Source organism: Triturus cristatus, chromosome 9 (genome assembly GCF_964204655.1).
Source record: "Triturus cristatus chromosome 9, aTriCri1.1, whole genome shotgun sequence".
Taxonomy (NCBI): Eukaryota; Metazoa; Chordata; class Amphibia; order Caudata; family Salamandridae; genus Triturus; species Triturus cristatus.
In genome coordinates, this window is record NC_140592.1 from 149,135,603 (window position 1) to 149,156,418 (window position 20,816).

General features: G+C 43.8%; 1 protein-coding gene across 1 annotated transcript in view; it reads right to left on the reverse strand.

Annotated features, from left to right (window-relative positions):
* Positions 1 to 1,399: 1,399 nt before the first annotated feature.
* FGD3 (FYVE, RhoGEF and PH domain containing 3) overlaps positions 1,400 to 20,816 on the reverse strand; it is a 555,238-nt gene continuing 535,821 nt past the window's right edge. Inside the window, exons 18-19 of the mRNA XM_085624596.1 lie at positions 20,081 to 20,221; positions 1,400 to 2,725 (exon numbers count right to left, since the gene is read on the reverse strand). Coding sequence (XP_085480722.1) covers positions 2,513 to 2,725; positions 20,081 to 20,221 — 354 coding nt within the window. The 3' untranslated portion in view covers positions 1,400 to 2,512. The remainder of the gene's footprint in view (positions 2,726 to 20,080; positions 20,222 to 20,816) is intronic.

The window sequence follows — 20,816 nt, forward strand, 5'->3', positions numbered from 1 at the left end:
TGCCCGCGACACCGCCTCTTCGGAGCTCATCGCAAGGTCCCTGATGCCCTGCAGTTCCAAGGTACTGTTTGTGGGTCTTCCCAACACCGTAGCTGGCCTGTGACCTAGCAGTTGGCCTGAACTGTTGGATTTGTTGTTCACAACACAGTGGTAGACCCTGACAGAGCTATCACCTTCAAGAAACTGTATTTTAAGTCTATTTATGCAATATTTGAATTTTGATAACTACATGTTGGATTTTTATAGTTTTTGTCTCGTTTTACACAGATAAATATTGGTTAAATTTCAAAAACTTGTGTGGTGTCCTTTTGTAGTGTTTTAACTGTATTTCTGTGTGTTATGTGCATTTACACATTGCCTCTGAGATAAGCCTGACTGCTCATGCCAAACTACCAAGGAGGTGAGCAGGGGTTATTTTAGAAGTGTAAATCCCTTATCCTGACTAGAAGGAAGGGTCCCTACTTGGACAGGGTACAAACCTGCCAACTAGAGACCCCCAATTCTAACACATATTTAAACACTTTGCATTTCTTTCTACCTCACAAATGAAACCACCTAAAATGTTAGTGGATAATACTGGACTATAGATTATTCTGCAATGTGACTAATAAGGTACAAGAATTTCTTTGTGCTCCCAATTATGCTTCCAACCTGGATTATAACAACATTTGGGTATGAATGACCTATGAACAGTATATTTAAAGGATTTTTGATATGGGGATTGATTTAATACTGTTTTATTTCCAGCTATTAATACAACTCCCTAAGGTTGGTTGTGCTTGCATGCAACAGAGCTCAAACCTGAAGTTTAATTTTACAAAACATGCATGTTTTTACTTGGTTGATGCTTGGCAATTAACCATGCTTTGTCTGCCAGATTTTGCTTCAAAATATTTTTTTTAAATGAGGTAGGAGATGAGAAACTTTTCAGCTAATCTCTTTAGCAAATCTTCTTGTGCAGGGGTCATCGGGGTAGGTAGTTTGACAGAAGAAAAATGGTGTCTCATTCACAGGGAAAAGATTACATTACAGCATTAACAATAATTAAAGGTTTAAGTATTTGCAATTGGAGGATGCTTTCAGTGTACACTATCAGGGTGAACTCTATTTGCATATCAATCCTACAGTTTGAGATTTTGTAATTCTCATTGTGTTACTGTTAATGACAGCTCTGCAAGACAATAATACATTGGATTTTGATACTGTCTTGGACTAAGGAGTTCAAATTAAATGTTAAAAGATAAATAATTAGCCTTAATGTGAAGCTACAATGGTAAATATACACGTAGTATAATTACAATGCCTGGATACATATATCTGCACAAACAATTTGACTTAATATTGATTGTTTATCTAAGAATAAAGCTTTTTAAGTGAAAAAGCATTGCAATGACCACAGTTCAAGTTCACAAAGTTTATTCTTTCCATGTAAGTAAGCACAAAAGTGCTCAATACAAATAGACATAAAACACATGGTAATAGGAAGCTTGCCATAGGTTGGTATAGCAGACCGCAGGTAAGACTTTAAGGTTAAGTTATAAAAGGTCAGTAAAAGAAAACTTAAATTACAGATCTGTACAAATACCGGCAGACACTGCGCTAAATCTTACTTTTAGCTCGAATTTGCAAAGGCTTTAAAATACTTATTTAACACTATTTACAAATTATAAATAAATCATAGATTCCTCAAGAGTTAACCAAAATTATAAAAATATCACCACTTTGTGTGTTCTAAAAAAATTCAGGTTTCTTTGACTGAGTTTAATAATGTCCTGGTTAGCAAAACTGTAAAAAAAAAAAAAAAAAAAAAAACGTACAATACATTGGGTTTATAAAGAAGGTGCTTAGATAAACAGAAAAGCTATTTTTTTTCAAAAAGTTTTACAAAACAAAAATGGATTCCACTTTTGTTAACCTCCTTAGCAATTACCGGTGCTAAAGAATTTTACCACATTAATAGACATATTTTCTTTAAAAAAGTTAATCTCAACAATGAAGAGACATAACATTTAGTTTTGCAAAGGAAAGATTACTGAATTACTTAAAACTTGTGCATTATGTTTTGGATAAGAAAATGGAAATGAGTAGATTGGAGGTGAGTGGCCGGCTACACCCTTTAACAAATTTAACTTAAAAAGGTAGCACTGAACTACTCACCAACTACACATCCTATACTGAACAGTAACTGAAAGGACAATTAAAAGTACACCTACAAAATAGGAGACATAGTTTGCTTTATCACCTCATTCATGAATGCCCTTGGAAATACCAATGTCCTTCAGTTTCAACAAACAGTCACTGCCTACATCTAATTGTGCCTTAAGAATACCATATGCAAGATAACCAGGATACATGGAATACGCGTACAATGAAAAGAGAAATTTCACTGACACTCCTCTGCAGACACATGAAAATACATAAAGCCACCCACATACCAAAGTGCCATTTTTTTAGAGATTCAAGTGAATTGCTACAGTATGAAATCATGGATTTGCAAGGGTTGTATGTCGATTTATGGGTTTTCAATTTCTGCAATCTCTCCTTTGGCCGCTTTGGTGAGGATATCCAGCCACTTTGCAAGCAGGTCTTCATCTTCGGCGCTGAAGAGTATGTTCTGCTGAGACTGCGACAGCTTGAAAACATACTTCATTTCATGTTTTTCAGTGGCACTTGGCAAACTCACTTCATACCCAGGCAGTGGTATTGCACGAGCCATGCGCCCATCCTAAAACAAAGTAAATACACATTAAAATAATGTAGAACAACCAAAAACACAAACTACTGACTATAATTACTGAATAGTTTATTTGAGTCCAGGTGCTATATGTGTGACGTGAACAGAACAACATAGTGTTCTACCAGATTTATTTTTTGTTATACATTTGAATTGTAAATTATCAATTGTTTACGTTCCTCAATAATAACTAGAAAATATATCACTGCAAAAAAATTATACAAATCATCCAAAAGCATTCTGCAGAATCAGGAAAAAAAAGTATTTCTTAAATAAAACTGTAAATAAAATAAGAATAAAGCTCTTATACCTAGGGTTACTATTTCTGTCCATGTCAGCAGAAATTTCTTATTTTGATTCGCCGCTGTCCTACTATAAATAATTGTTTTGAGGTGTCTACAGCCTATGGGTTCAACTCGAGTGAAGGTTTTAGCTCATAGATACAATTAGGGACTCTATTCACAGACGTTTTGTGCATTTAAATTTAACTTAGGTGCAAAAACAGTTATCTGTACTAGTACAATCCTTTGAATGTAATCCATGTAATCAATATCTACAATCATTCATACCTGCAAATTAAATTTCGTATAAAAAAAAAACACTAGCAGAGCAGATTTCCTAACAATCTTCTTATTGAATTTTTTCTGGTTGGTAGATCTTGTGAGAAGTTGTCCTGGTATATGCTGTCCACTAGTTAGAGTGGGCACCTTGCACCAGTCCAAATGACCCTTATTGATGATCAGGTTGAAGACAAATCTTTACTGAAAGCTATCCTAGTGGTAGCTATGGAGAGAAGCCTTCAGGCTAAGTCTTGAAGGAATGTAAAGCAGCTTGGTTTACCAGATTATAACCTCCTGAATGACCAAATGAAAGGAGAACCACACAAGGTATATATAAAATATATGTATTTATTACTAAACACTCTCTACTAACCTCTTTATGAGATTAGAGAATAAGATACACAACATTAAAGCACTAGAACGACAGTAAATAGCACAATACACAGTGGGCTGCAGGGGGAGACCAAACCAAGCTAAGAAAGCGGTATAACAACCACGACTTGACTAGACACAGTGCCTAGAGCATGTAGAATCGCTGAGACCCCAAGGAACCATCCAAGGTAGTGACCCACGGGGGACGTGTGCAGTGTGAGAACACAGGCGCGAGCTCCATTCAATCCTATGGGAAAATCGCGGTTGGAATTTTAAAGATTAAGGACACTTAGGAGAGGACTTCAAGCAAACCCTTTGGAACATAGAAGGTTCTAAGGCCAGCACCCTTGAAAGTAATGAGGTACCCGTGTTACCTATCCCAGGAGAGCCGGGTGCATAGGAGTCAAGTGGTGTCGGAAACGCTCGTTGATTTCAATGGCGTGATATGAAGAAGTGCTGCTGCCGGGAAGATGAGAAGTGTCCGGTGTGATCCAAGCCTGGATCGGAGCTGAGAAGAACCTGAAAGCAGAGGGGACAGAGTCTGGGTCACTTCAGAGTGACCAGGGGCACGAGAGACGAATGCTCACCAATGTTGGATGTTTCAGGGGAGATGAGGTGAAGCTTGACTCTGCAGCCACGGGGACCAGGAGATGTCGATGACGACTAAAGTCCACAGGCGAGCTGTCCCACAAAGGATGTCGAGTGCTGGGGGGTCAGTGTCCGGATTGAACACCAACAAGCCTTGGCAACTGCAACCCATGCGGTCAGAGACCCCCCAAGCGATGGAGAGTCAGGCCACATCTGGAGCAACCAGGAAAGCCCACTTGAAGTAAAAGTTCCCTTCTCAGGGACCCACAGGTCGACGGATCATGGATCGCGAAGGGATCTCGAGCTGAATCACAAAATACCAGCCCACGGAACACTCGTGGAGTGTAGGCAAGAAATCTTCTGTGGAACTACTGCTCGGGGTCTGGACTACAAGTAGACCAAAGCACAGTCTCAGGGTCGCCAAAAAGCATATTCTGTTGTAAATGTACGCGGTGCCCAGGGGTCAGGGTTGCACGGTCCCCACGAGGGATGCGGATCTCAGAGTTGCTGAGAACACGGATCAACCTCAGAGACCATGGGAACCCACCTCCTGTGTTGCAAAAATCTTCGGAGTCCTTCGGGAGCTGCGTAGATGCAAACCGGTCAGATGCGTTTCAGGTGCCTGCCTTGCAGGGGAGTAACTCCTTTACTCCAAAGGAGATTTTTCAGTCATCCAACGTAGTGTAGATAGTCGAAGTACTTGGTTTCTGTTGCAGAGTTTCGTCCAGTTAAATCCCAAGTCCTGTAGTCAGGGGTTCCTACTTTATACCCAAGGAAGGGGTTGGGACAAACTCTGGGGACCCACCTATGGGAGGGTCAGGACAGAGGGGTGGCTACACCCATGTCCTGTGTCCAGTTTCATGCCAGAGCAGGAGCAAATGGCTCCTGCAACCGGTTTGAGCTGGACTATGCACAGGGACACCAAATGTGCCCCCAGTGCAGACATCAAAGCACACTCAGAGTGCACCCACCCAGCCCCAATACACTAAAGCCTGTCTGGGAGGTGGTCACACCTCCGTGACAGGAAACCTATTGTCCAGCCTCCCCTGCCGGAGATTCATCCAGCAGCAGGAGGGCAGACTCGTGTCTGTGGCTGGCAGCATCCATTTTCTGATGCCAGGGTCTGTGAAGTTGGTACCGGGTGTACCGGTGCTGTCATATTTCTCCCTCTAGTAGGGATTTAATTGGGATGTAGCAGTACTTACAAACCCTAAAGTCTCTTTCAAATACTTCAATAAGTAATCTTTTACCCTTTCATAATATAGAAAATGTACCTGCATAATATAAGTTTGAAAGACATTAAGCAAAAAGACAGACTCATCACACTAGAAGCCCTCCAATCTGTGATTGACACCAATTATGCGGTTCTCTTATGGGGCCAGTTCCTACAGAGCTTTCCAAAATTGAATGAGAGAATATCTTTTCATTGGCCACAAACTTCTACCATGTATTGATCAAAAGATTGGCAAAGGCACAAATGCATTTCTCTGAGCATATCAATACAATTGCCCCTCACATGATTTCAATTGATACTCTTTAGCTATTGGCTTCCATTTGGTTGAGTCAGTGGCTTGCGGCAGTTGCAGTATTCATCTCCACATTCCCTTCTAGATATTCAGAACTTTTGTGAGTCCACTTAACATAAATGAAGGATGCAAACTCTAAATTTTATATTGCATAGGGGAGATTACAGAGCGGCTATCACCTAACCGAGGGGGTTTGTGCAAATGGCGCATTTGTTGCACCTACGGGTGGGACCTTCAAATTAAACCCAGGAAATTAAGAGAAGGGAGGCAGCAAATGCAATATACTGTGAAAAATCAAACATAATAGGACCCTTGGGATTGGCTGTAGAGTTCTGCAGGTCAAGAGAGAGTGGACCTCTTTATTATTCCCACAAACCTTCTTTAAGAATTAAGAAAATTTGCTATCTGTGACCCCATTGATACAATTATGAGAGCTGATACTGCCAAAAGACTTCTAAAATGCTTAGTCTTTTCTCTTGCGACAAACTGAGTTCGATTTTATTTTCTGGGAAATTTAAATGAAAATTGTAGCTGTTCAAGCTGAGGAAGTTGAATTTTTTTTCAAACAATGTACCACATCATAATATAGAAACATGATTAAACGTCAAAATAGAAATGCATAATAAAGTAGACATTAGACATTGTGCTTTTATTAAAAATGCTAAAATGAAAATGCTGCTTAAATTCTGCAGAAAGCTCTCATTTCTATAGTTTTTCAAACACTTTTCTGCACTATTCTTATACTCTTCTCTATCTTTTTAAGAAAATAAATGCCTTTCATAAATAGTGATTTAATGGTATAACTGAACTATAGAGCCTGATCTTTTTGTGAAATATGCTGTTTCCTGCAAAATGTATCTCTCTTTTCCTCCCACCATATGACTTCACTGTATTTAGATTGATTTCCTTGCCACCTATTTATAATGAACAAGTGTATTAAAGAAAAGAAAATTATTGCTGCAGCTTACAGTTCTTGATCTTACAAGGACATGTCAGAATTCAATTCTTTCATTCCTTAGAACAGCTCAGTGTTACACGACGAGATACTAAACAGCTAATAGAATAGGCTTTCAAAAGGTTCTCATGAGGACCTTCTTAGGTGTCATTTTTTTTATAATACTTTGTAGCCACCTCTGAGCGATTTCATGCCGACATGGACGTTTATCGCAGGAATCGTGGACAAAGATTGCAGATCATCAGAAGAAGATCTTTTCCTATTGGATGATGATGAGGACGTTTTTGCAACATGTTTGTGGCTTTTCTATATAGAACGTGTTCCGAGCTAGAGAATCAATGCATTCTATGCACTCCTACCCTGCTATGCCCCTTAGCACTCTATTGTGCTAGCTTGAATTGCCATAAGGTATTGCTTACGGTGATTTCCTTGATTTATCACTAGGCAAAGCGAAGAGACTTTCTGTCTTTAGGTGGACCATTGTTACTGCTGTGGTTCTTTCTCTTTTGCCGGATGTAGGAACCTAACTCTTTATGTGATGAATCAATCATCTGATATACTGTGCTATTTCTGATTTCCGCAATGTTATCCTATGGAAGGAAGAACAAGTTCTGCAAACAGGTACAGTACATTGACTTACAGAACCAATCTCCAGGAGTTAAGGTGAGTGGTGGGCAACGTTCAAGACAGCACCAACAGTACACCACCAGCGGCACGAGGGCGGCCAGGTGCAGGGTTAAAATCTACATCAGAAGCCCAATGAGTTTCAATGGGGATTGGTCTCTGTAAAAAGAGGCTGCAGGTTCTGTCTAGGAAGCCAGTCAGACTGAACCAGCAAGTAGGCTCTGACCTTGTAATGCTAGGGGATGGGGAGGGGACACCTTTGGTCCTCTGGGGTGACGGGTGCAGAGGTGTCTTTTTTAAGTGTCGGGTTTTTCTTACCAGAGAAGTTGCAGTAGAGTGCGGCTTGCATGCAGAGGCTGAAGGCAATATAGGAGAGTCCAGGAGGGGTGAAACCACAATGGACTAGAGCTCTGGAGGGCCAGGGGACCTTGTTGGCGCCGGTAGCACACTTTTACTTGGGCCAGAGGCGACGGGTGCAGTGGCAGCTTCAGGATCGGGTTTTGGCACTTCTAGAGACCTCAGAGTCTTTGATTTGAACAGGTCCACTGTTCATGGAAGGCGTTGAGTCTGTTTCAAAGGCAGGTAGTCCTCCCAAGTTTCTGAAGTCACAGATGCAAGACAAGTTGACTTTGGTGCAGTGTTCGACAAGGGCTGCAGAAAGGCCGGTGGGACTGGGGCCAAGTAAGGTGCTCTCCTCAGTCTTGTCTGCGTTTGGGCCTATTCTGTGTCCTCTCTTCTCTTAGGTTATCAGGAACTGCTACTCTGGTGCCAAGGACTCCCCTAACTACTGAATTAGTTAGTGGAGTGTAGGGTAGTAGCCAATGGGATACTGACACTCATGGTCACTATACCCCCTATATGATCACTTACTGTGGGCAATGGGCATAACCCTGTCCAATAATTGCTTGGTATGCCATCACAAGATGGCTACCTCTGAAAATTTGTGTCCACCTTGCAGTTAGCCCACCTTAGGGGTGGTATTATCCTGGGGTTGGCACGCCTACCTGACTAGCTAATTTTCCCACCTGTCCAGGTGCCAAGTTGGCTCTGGACAGGGGAGGGGCTTCCTCTCCTGTGAGGGGAGCCAGATTTGCATTTCAAAGGCAATGGCACCTTTGAAGGTCGCCAGACCAAGGAGGTTAATCAGCAGGTCTTCCTGTGGGAGGGGGTGTTACACCTTCTTTCCAGACAGGCTTTTGTTCCTGACCTCCTGAGAGCAAAGGCTCTTCCCCTAGGAGGTCTGAAACTAGTCTCAGGTGGCATGCTGGCAGAATCCAGTCACAAGCCCACCAGATTCTGGTAACTTTTCAGGGGGAACCTCTAAGGTGCCCTCTGAGTCCATGTTTTGATAAATCCAACACTAGCATCAGTGTGGGTTTATCAAGATAAGATGTTTGGTACCAAACATCCCTATTTTCAGTAAAGTCATCATGGTACCAGGGTACCATTTACTAGATCTTACAAGAGGTGCTAAAGGTTTTGCCACTAAGGGGAACAATTGCGCAGTTTTGGGAAAGAGCTCTGGCAGTGGGGACCAGGTTAGCTGGAAGCCAGTGCACTTTTAGTCGAAATCACATTATGTACCAGGCAAAAAGGGGGAAACCATGTCAAAAAGGCGCACTTTCCTACACCCATTTTGACGGTTGCTACTGCAACTGTCCAGAGTACTCGGCTGAGACTCCAGAACTACACTTTATGGGAAGTTTGATCCTTTACTTAGTTATCTGACTTTGCTCCACAATTTACTAGCTCTTTCCAGAAGGAACTATATATGGGTTCTAGATTGGATAGAATAGGTCCTTTTAGCTTGGAACAGGGAATAATGAAAAACAGTGTTATTTTCTATGCTTGTTCTAATCAATCCTCTTTAGATTATTTCTGTAACTGATTTATTTGACTAACCTGAATATAAAGAACAAAATTACTAACTAATGTCTTCAAAGAAAATAGACTTTTGAAACTTCACCATACTTCTCTTTAAAGACTGAACATCAAATGCAAATAACTACGGCTTTGTTGTGAAATGCTCAATTCTAACACAGTGGCAAAGAGTCATCGTCCTAGGAAGACGCGGATCTTCCAGGTTTGCTAAGTAAGTTTAAGGTGACATTTGTGGAAATTGTTATAAAATGTCCGCGCTCGCACATCTATGAAGAAGCAATCAAAACAGAACGGCTATGCAACAGCTCTGGAATGGCAGCAGTGACAGAGCCATCACCAAGACTGTTCACTCGGAAGGTGCACATCCAAGCAAGAGGCTCACTGCAATTATAAAGCAGGAAGCTTATTTCTGCATTCCAGTTACCACCGCATAACAAAAAAGTCTTTGTCACGACGCGCCAGGTCTCCAATGGAGCCTTGCGCTGCATGTGCCTTGATCTTTGCACTCATAAGAGGATTACAAATTATGGAAACACAACAGTAATTAAATACTAGAACGACACTACCCTTTTAAATAGTGACCCATTCTTTTTGCAATCAGACTGCATGTCATGGGAAACTATCTTCTTATTTACAAGGATTAGATTAAAGCGGCTGCGCTTGAACAGAGCACGAAATAAGTTTCTTGTCTCACCATTATCAGACTCCCAGTATTGCTTCGCTAAAGATCACAGGGCGGTGCACCTATTTAAATCGAATATAATACAAAGCATCCTTTGTTAATTACACAACAAAAACACCAATATATCTGCCAGTGTCCTGGTCACAAAGCAAAAAACTTTCCATGACGTGGGAGAGCTTAGAGGAGCAATGCAGACAGATGTATCAGTCATAGCTACTCTGCTTTTCCACTGAAAAGTGGAGTCCTCTTTTGCTTATAATGTTGGTGCCATTTGGTGAAACTGCACTAACCTTGACAAAAATAAAAGTGTGCCTGACTAGCGTCATGTCAACTTTTGTATGAGGGGAGAAAATGAGCGGAGTCAGAAAACAGGATCTCCTGTTTTAACTCCCATAGTTAACATTACTTTCTGCAACTGAAACATTACTGAATAGAATTGCATCAAACTTGGCCTGGAACTGGCACTTTACCCAGGGGAGCACCTTTGCTCCGTTTGATGTACATCTGTTCAGTGTTGCCTGTGATCATACATTTCGATTCTATGAATATAGAATTTGATTTGTGGGGTTATGTCATGTGATGCAATCGCTATCTTTAGTCCTGTTGTGGCGCTGGGCTCTTGGCCCCTGCTGTAATGGCTGTCATGTCTTTAAATATCTTCAGCTAATCTACATGTCATGAGCAATTCATCACTTCCGCACCCAAACAATTGTCTAAATGCAACAGAAAAATGTCAGTTGTGGCTGCGATCACAGGACGAGGGGCCTGGTCTCAGCATCCGGGGAAAAAAATCGGCAACAGAAGGGAACAGGGGGGGCAAAGGCTGATCAACAAGTCTACAAGGGAGGCTGAAACTTTCGCTCAACATGCTCTGTTCACTAACCAAGTTTAAGAACTTGAGGTAAATCTCGTGTCCTGATGCCCACAAACCCACCTCAAACTTCATGGACTCTAAAGTGAGTTGGCAAACTGCCAAACTCGTAGGCCCATGTTGTTTCCTGTGCCAACGTTGCATGCACTATGCGTACTGCACAGTTCGAGGACAAGAAAACATGGAATTACACCAGCCGCGGCATGTCCTTATGGGCTTAGGGGCTATGCCCCCTCCCCTTTTTCTAGAGAGAAAGAGCGTCTGTCAGTCTGAGAAAAGGTCAGCCTGACAGACACTCTTCTTTTTCAGAAGACACACAATTGATGGACAGAATGCAGAACCAATCAAAACATTCACCCCCAGTCAAGAGATCTGGGTTAAATCCATCATTCTTTTGCTCACCATGCCACCCCAGTTTAGACCTGGCTATATGCAAATCAGTCTTGACGCTCTGCCTCATGGGAACAGTCCAGCCTGAAATGCCAAGCCAGGTCCTCCCTGGACCGGAACCAAGCATCCTAGGAACGGTTTCTGGGTTTCACCCCTCTTCAGCCAGGATAGCTTGAGTCCAGTGGCACAGTGAGCCCAGGACTCACGTCTGAGCATGCCTGGCGCACTTAGGGCGAGAAAGCAAAAGACACACAATTGATGAACGGAATGCAGAACAAATCAAAACATTCACCCCAAGTCAGGAGATCTGGGTTAAATCTATCATTCTTTTGCTCACCATGCCACCTCAGTTTAGACCTGGCTATTTGCAAATCAGTCTTGACCCTGTGCCTCATGGGAACAGTCCAGCCCGAACTGCCAAGCCAGGTCCTCCCTGGACCAGAACCAAGCATCCTAGGACCGGTTTCGGGGTTTCACCCCTCTTCAGCCAGGATAGCTTGATTCCAGTGGCACAGTGAGCCCGGGACTCACGTCTGAGCATACCTGGCGCACTTAGGGCGAGAAAGCAAAAGACACACAATACTTCTTTTTCAGGTCAGGCAGCCACAAGCTCGGTGACAAGTGTAAGACTGCTGCCTTCCCTCGCTGGCTGACCTGAGGTCAGCCAATGAGGGAAGGCTGTCGTCCCAACCCTCCTGGAACCTCTGCGGATTTCCTCTCCAGGAGCTGTAGGGCAGCTACGTTTTATGTTTTTGAATGTTTGGTGCGTGCTTGTATGTATAAATTAATTTGTTGTGATTGAGTGTTGTGAATGGGTGTGAATGTGTGTGTCCGTATTTGGGAATCCTTGGGTGTGAAAACGTGTGTGTTGTGTGTGTGTGTGTCCTACCCCGTCACAATTACCGGCCACCACTAAATATGACCATTTGGGATTTTTTCACTCAGTCTCTAGGAGAAACAAAATGCAATGCGAGGAGGGTAACCTTCAAAGTCCGCTAACAAATGTTAAGCAGGGGACTGATGTCTGTACTCCTTTGGAACTTTGCTGGTGTACGGTTGAATTAGCAGCTCAAACTGAAGTATAAAAAGGAGCTTGTGTGGTTCCAATGAGAGTAGATTAAAATAAAAACTACAAGAAAGCCAAGGAGCACAATTAGTGCAAAATGTTGTTGCACAGCTGTTGCAGTAAGCATAATAGGATAACAACCCCTACTGAAAAGCTTTTAATTGCATCACAAAACATGTGCGTGGTGTGGAGAAGAGAAATGAGAGATTTGAAACAAGAAGATGGAACATCACTAAAGAAAATTCCACCAATAAAAAAAAAAGTTCAAAATATCGGATCTTGGCCAACAACCACTGCACATGGCCAGAAACCCTGCACAGCACGGTTGGCCACCAACGGCATGCGGCCTTCAGCCAGACTCTGCATTCCATACACAGCACAAGACCAACCACTACAGCTAGGCCCCAAGATCAAACCCCACTGTGCATGGGTAAGGGCCATACACAACAGGGAAGGGATTGTTTAGCAGAAGGATGGAATATATATCACCATGTCAGTACCCCTTTCAGAGGCCCACGAAGCAAGAAGGAGCTACTGGGCCCAAGCATGGTGGTTTAAGCCCATTACTGCGGATGTCCCAGGGCCCAGCCTACTATGGGCTCTAAGCATCTGCGACAAGTAGACTGCCAGCACCTAACTCTCAGTGGTAAAGCGGGACGACCAGTCCAGGGCTTTTCCTGGAGGAGGTCGGTGTAAAGTGAGCACAGACTCACAACTCAAAATACGACCAGCTACCCTTATAATTGATTGTGAAGTCATATACTTGTTTAATGTAAAAGGCTGATTTATCTACTAACACAAAGTACAAGGCAACACACTTAAAAAAAATATACACGGGGTTCTTAAGGAAGGCCCGATGGCATTACCTGGATCAGCTTCTGTCCCACTTCTTCATCTATAAATGATGGTTATTCCCCATTCACATGGGTGATATCTAAGCTAGGTCCTTCTAGTAAGTTCAAGTCTTAAAAGACTTCTAGGGCTTTTAGCAAATGTCAATGTCTCCATGCCTGGGTGCATAATTGAGACCAAATTCCCCCAGGGCTGACAGCCTGGTATCAGTCTTACCCACACTCACATGAACGGAGGTCCGGAGTCAGCAGCCACACCTTCCTGGCCTGGCGGCGAGCAGAACTATGGAATGTGTGACCGCAAATGTCCACAGTGCTCCTCCCATCCACTAGGTGATTACAACTGCATGATGTACATGGGTGAGGGTCCTCTTCTTGGACTTCAGCCCCCTCCTCATGTGTAGGGGGTCTCCACTGCAAACAGACAGTAATGACCCCTAGTCTTCCCTGCGATGCCCTCCTGACATACAGGATTGTTTAGCAGCATAACTGCGGCAATGGCCCTCTTCAGATCCCAGCACTACCAGGGGCAAATTACCTTCCCTTCGTGGCAGTACGGCACCAGGGCGGCGACTGTTTCTCTCAGCCAAGCGCCCTCCTGGCATCCAGGGGTCACACCACAAGCACACCCAATTGGTGCAGCTGTCCAGTTCTATCTGTGGTCTCCACCCGGCATACAGGGATCGCACAGTGCACAAAGGCAGACAACCCGATTGGCACGCTGTTCTCGGTGGACCAGAATTTTACACACTGCTCCAGGGATGCTCTGGACGTCACTCCCTTCAGGCAATCATCTTCTTTTCATAGGGGCCACTGGTCTAGAGTCAGGCAACGGCTGGTGCTCCAGGCTCCAGTAGAGTGTTCTCGATTCTCCTGGGTGGTACCCCTCACCAAGCTTGGGAGACTGGCAGACCTTTATTTCCCAGTCCTGGTCACAACAGGCCTAACTCATATTGATGAGCTTCACCGAGCTGATGTACAGCTTCTGTTTGACCGTTTGGGAGCCTCAACAGCCCTTTTTTCAGAAACCATTTCCAGACACACTTGTGATTTAGCATCTCTGTTTTAGAAGTTTGTGTTCTGGGGATTTTCCACTTTGAAGAGCCCACTTTTGTATTGTGCTCTTCCTCCAGAGAGCAGCCTATCACAGCAAGACAGGCTTCAATCTCGATGGCCCCAAACACAGGCCATGAGAGTGACTAAAGCAGGGGTCTCCAACCTTTTGTCTAGTAAGAAGAGTTAGTTATGTTCAATGAAAATCATTGTGAGCTACTATTATTGAGGTTGGAATAGTGACCACATCAGAAAAGATTACATTTGTGCCCACCTTATGCAAGATTACCAGCAGTGATCAGCCTGCAGTGGATTGGGCAAGGTAGCTAGAAGTAATGTAAAAACATTTTGTCAGTTTGGAATGCATCTATGTAGCTAATAAATGCAATCTGCAGCTGCAGTGCCCCTGGCAACCAGGTAATAATTTTAAGTCTCCACACATGATTTATCACTCAAAAATCAGCTTTAAATATACTTTGATGATGATGATGATGATATGGGACTTATTAAGCACTCGAATGTCGAGGCGTCTTGGCGCTGATGAGTGTAGGCAAAAGCAGGGGCTGAGCTAAATCTACTCAGGAGTAAACAATCGGTTTTTCAAGGCCTTCCTAAAAACTAAAAGGTTGGGTTGTAGTCTCAGTGCCGCTGGCAGCTTATTCCACAGTTTTTTCGCACAGCAGGACAGGGAACGGCCACCCCATCTGCCCTTCGGAACTTGGGGGTGCAGATCAGGCCAAGACTGGCCGATCGTAGGTTTCGAGAAGGAATATAGGGCTTGAACATTTCCTGTCGATCATCTGAGCCCCCACCATATTGTGCCTTGTGCACCAGGCAGAGTGCCTTGAATTCGATTCTCTGCCGCACGGGGAGCCAATGTAGTGCTCTTATTCCATGCGACGTACGGTGACCCTTAGGGAGCTTTAGAATTAATCGTGCCACCGCATTCTGCAACGATTGCAATTTGTTAATCTGGTGTTTATCGATGCCCAAAAACATCGCATTGCAATAGTCCAATTTGGACAAAAAAAGGGCCGCCATAACCGTCTTCTGTAGTTTGGGGGGATGAAAGGGAAGATTGTGCGAAGGGTCTTTAGCAGGAAAAAACAGGCAGAAGTTAAGCTCTTAATCTGTGCTGACATGTTAAGTTTATCATCGAAAATAATTCAGAGATTCCTAACCTTCCTGACAGGATGCAGGCATTCCCCAGCCTCTAGCAGCCACCAGGACTTGTTCCATAATGATGATGTCCCGTTTCCAAACTCGATCACTTCAGTCTTTCCTGTGTTTATCTTCAAAAAGCTCAGACTCATCCACTCCATGATGTCCTTTAGGCAGGAGTGGAAACTGGCAGCTGTAGCCTCAAGCCTATCTGACAGGGATATCACCAATTGAGAGTCGTCGGCATATGACACAAACGTGAAACCATGTTTCCTAACAAGTGTTGCTAGCAGTTTTACATAGACGTTAAACAACGTCGGGGACAGAGCTGACCCCTGCGGAACACCACAAGGCAGATTGAAACTATCCGATTCTAAGTCGTCCCACTTCAAACTCTGTTTCCTATCCTGCAAAAAGGAGGAGAAGAGGGCCAGAGCCGAGTCAACAATTCCCACCTCCCATAGTCGCCGCACCAACACTGTGTGATTCACGGTGTCGAATGTGGCCGACAAATCGAGGAGAACGAGAATTACCCTGCCCCCACCATCCCCTACTCTCCGGATCCCCTCAGAGACCACAGTCAAGGCGGACTCAGTGGAGTGTCTTGGCCGAAAACCAAAGTTGAGTTGAATCCAATAGCCTGTTGCTCTCTAATTATTCTGTCAGTGACTTATTGACAGATTTCGAGGACTTTAGCTACAAATGGTAGACCCGAGATCGGACGGTAGTTATTAGGTTCGGTAGGCTCTAATGTGATCTTCATCAAAATTGGCCTAATGCATGCGGTCTTCCAGGCCGTGAGGTAGATCCCTGATGCCAGGACTTGGTTAATCAGAGGGGTGAGGATCATTTTTCTTCAAACTTTAGCTTAGGAGTTTTGCAAATACACACATTTTTGCCTTGAGTACACAGTTTCACAAACATATATAAATTCAACTAAGCAAAAGTTTCCAACTCAGTGAGCTAGAATGCATAATGAAGAATTACTTGCAGGTAGCTGGAGAGCATCCAGTAGCTCACAAGCTACTCACTGGAAAAGCTTGGTCTAGAGGTTCACACCCAGATGGCAGTCCCAGTGATTTGTCCATCAAAAGGTTACCAAAGGGCAGCAGACCAACTAATTGTGATTCTCTTATTAGCCCTATTTCTCAGATGTACCCGGGCCCCTTTGACCTGCTGCCTCCTTTTAGAATCACAGAGCCTCTTTTGATGTGTACAGAAGAGGTCAGCTTTTCCTACTTCCAATGTGTGTCTGAGGCAGCTCTCAAGAATGCAGCAATCCACAAGTCCGTCTAGGGAAAACCTTTACCTATGTATGAATCTCCAGCAAGGTCTGGGCCACCCAAAACGGAACCCAGTGTCGTTCATGTATTTTACCTATTGCAAGTACATATACATACCCATGCAGAGCATCCGATGTACTGTGCCCATGCGTGGGCATCTGTACATTCTAGTGCACTCACATAACATTGCACGCTATCTCCTATACCAGCTCACAGGCCCACACATAGCCCATGTGCACATGCAACCATGCGTGCTATTTTCTGATGCATTGTACCATTCTGCAGGCACACATGTATCCCAGTGCACACAGCAACTGTGTGCGCTATTTCCTGATGCACTGTGCCGTTTCAGAGGCACCCCAGCACTGTACACAATCCAATGCAAACAAAGCATGAGTTAAGCCAATGGAGTGGAAATTTACCAGAGTGCGCCTGAAGGCTCTAACCCTGCGACACGGGTAAAACAAAGTCTGTTCACGCTACTGATCACTGAAAATGTAAAACACTGTATACTGCCACCACTCTGCTTGTGCTACCTAACTCCCTGTGATGACAGAACCCTTCCACCACTTCATGGTAGCAATTTGGGTGCCCTTTCTGGTATAAGAAGATTGCAGTCCATGAAAGAGGCCGAGGTCATTGCGGACACGCATGATCTGTGTTTGCCCATTAACAAAAATCATTACTAAGGATCCAGATATCACTGCAGCTGGGGCATTCAGTGCACATTTATCATAATGCGAGGGGCTTTTCTATCCCAATACACCAAATAAATTAAAAAGTGAATTAAATGGAAACACACAGCTAACATGACAATATGGCTAGCGATTGTAAGGCCTTAATATAAGTTTAAGATAAAGCTTTAAAATGCTTCTACAAACCTGATATTCACCCATTATGGTTAGCTTCATCAACCATAATGTTCACAACAGACATGCAAATAACTTGCACACTGAGTTCAAAGTAACAGAGGAAGTCTTATCTTGGCAGGTGCCATAGGGCCAAATAGTGGGCATTATATGTTATTGACCCTGAAATAGTGCATAATACAACATTTCTTGCCCTATTCTCAACCCAACAGTGGGACATTTCCGGTTTCGTTTACCACCTGCTCAGAGAAGGTGGCAAGTGGAATCAGGGTTGCTGGACGCCTGAGGGCCGGAGGTTGGACAAGTGCCCATGGCTACAGGAAGCATATATGAGCTGCCTGCTCCCTTCATGGTGCTGTAAGAACCACACATGACCAAGCTGTGCCACTGTCTGCAGCCCCTGCCCCTTTCCAGCTGCAGTTTTGCCATGTGTGGATTCCAGTAATTTTATGTTCATAAACACCGAACCACTTGCACTATGGTGAAGGGGTATCCCCCTCGGGAATTCTGCTCCACCATACCCATAATCAAAAGCTAAGTTTTTCATTGAGCAACTTCTGAAACTTTTCTGTCGGGCCTCTTCCTTATTAGGCGAGATAAGCTGATGGTTTTGACAAAGAAAAAGGTCTCACTGTCACAAACCACAGTTTCCTGACTATTGTATCCTCGGAGATCCGACGCAGCACACCAGGTCTTCACGAAGGTCCTGAACAACTATGTAAGCCAGAACCCCTGCTGGAATCTCATGGGGCACTCGCTGCAAATCGCTAGTGAATGCCCTGAGAGAGAATCCCCTTCTCACACATAGTGCACCTTAGCGCGTGCAACACATGTTGGGCCTAAACATGCAATTTAGAGTAGATTTCACATTTCACATAGATGTAAGGTCCTGAGGAAAGCCAATAAATAATTAAGGCCTGGCTGAAACATGTAGACCACCCACTGGATGCAGGAGTTCCTAACTACCACCGCCTTGTTTTCATTACTGCCAGAGGCCCACACATTACAGATAAACCCTTTGGGTAATGGGACCACTGGACAGTTTTTAAACTTCACCTCCACCTCACTATCACCGCACACTCAGCAATATACCTGCTCCGATGTAATACAGGCGTTGTAGCACACTCGGGACACATTCAGTGTCACCGGGTGGGCCCGATGATGAAGTATGCCACCAACTAGGTTGGTGGGTGAGGGCTTTATAAAAAGAAATTAGATTTTTCTTTTTATTACCGATCATACAGTTCTGAGTTCTATATCACGTCTAGATAGACTAGTTCTCATTGATGACATATATTGTATTTTCTGCACACTCTTGCCTAAAAGCCAACTTTGACAATTGGCAAAAATATGACATTTGTTACATCCAAAAATTCCTTGCCCCATCCTTCCTATCACACATGCAAGATGGAACAGGATTTAACTTTTTCAATAAATCCATTATTAGCTTTAAAGTTACATTTTCTGTCATGTTTGACTGTTTGCGCCATGAGAAGCAAGCGCTCCAGCAGAAAAGGAGCACCGTTAAAAATGTCCAGGCCAATGTGGTCATTTGCAGGGGATAGGCAATCATAAATGCAGCGGCTCTGGTGACTGGAGGTTCACAATGGGGAGTAACCAGTGCATGGTAGTTTGCCTGATGCAAAGAGGAGCATTTCCGCACGACCTGGTGCATGATCCCATCACTAAACATGCACCTCTGCCCGAACCATGTAGAAAATATAAACTGCCTAGAGAAAGGTCTTAGGTGCCCCTCTTGTGGAGGCTTTGGGAAGATGGCAAGGAAACTCCCAATGGCCCACGTGGCCTGCCCTCACCCCCTCCACCCCAGTCCTCCCCAATTTGGTGAACTAATAAATTGGCACTCTTCCAAGGTCAGCCTGCATTTGCCGGTGTAGATTTTATCAGCATGCCCATGGACACACTTGCTGGCTTTTTGCCCATTACCCATGCAGTTGCCCTTTCAAGGGAATCCTGGCAGGTGTGTACAGTCAGAGACTCCATCCTTCTCTTTAGATACCTTCAGTCACCTCTCAGAGGTAGGGCAGCCCCTGCACGCTTTTAAATAGGGGTGCATGAAATCGCTGCGCAGTCATTTACCACTTGGTGTATTTCTGTGTAGCTGGCAATGGGCGGCACAGCAGAAATCCGGGTGGCACAGCAGAAATCCTCCAAACCCACCACTGTCGAAAAACTGCAGGAGAAGCAAGCAATTCACTCGACGCTGTATACTTAACATGGCCGCATTGAGCAGGGCTCAAAATACGGCAATGTTGAGGGATAATTCATGTGATGTGAGGAAGAGAGAGAGCTCAAGGCTAGGCCATTTTGTTTACAAAAATACAAACATCATATAAAACTGATCGATGAAACCTTGAAAATATAAAAAACTTTCCCACTTCATACACTTGATATTTTTTGTGATAATTCATTTTTCATTTAGCAGCAGAAAAGGGATTTTTTGTTTTTATGAAAGTGACAAGTGACTGAAGAATTTGGTAATGAGCTGGCCGGAAGTGGAGTGGGATGAGGAAAGTACATCATTTTATCTGGCTGCTCTTTAACAAGTTTTATTTGCATCATTGCAGCAATCCACAGCCAACGCCCCCCTTACCTGAACACTCCCTTGGAGATATAACACCTGGGGCTCGCTCCTTGGAATGGTTACCCAGACTCTGTGCCAGGACTTTCCTTTGTCTAAGAACAGCAGGTTGCTGCAGAAAAGGCTGTTTTCCGCCGTCAACGAGGCTTGCTTCTGGAAAAAAAAAGGTCAAGAATATTTTATGAGCAGAAACCCTTTTAACTCTGCAGCAGAAATGAAATGTGCAAAATGGAAAAGGGAACTTTATTGTCAAGCATTTGCATAATGTGATTCCAGCATACGAGAAAGACGCTGAGCGAGTGCATTCAGTGCTGTGAGTTGTAAATTCAAGCTTTATGGGTAAAAATAATAAGAGTAATCAAGATGGCAGCGCTTGCTTCACGCCTGGCACTAAACCAGGCAGACTGAAATTGATGGAATGCAGCTTATCTTGTTAACACAGCAGTGGATGCGCCATATTCAGGACCGTGGTCCATTCTATTTGGGTGATGTGTCCGTCACCAGACACACAATGGTTATCATGACAACTAAAGGAACTGGTTTGCCCCGCCTATGAGTAAAGACACCTGTGCTGACGTGTGGAATCACAGCTCCTGTCTGGTGTACTTGACAAACCCGGTTCGATTGGCTTTATGATGGTGGAATAGTAATTTTTTTATTTATAAGAAAAAATGCTTCAGGATTGCCAGAGCAGAAATGTCTTCAACAATCACCTATCACACATTTCTGACTCTCAGCTAAGGATTTT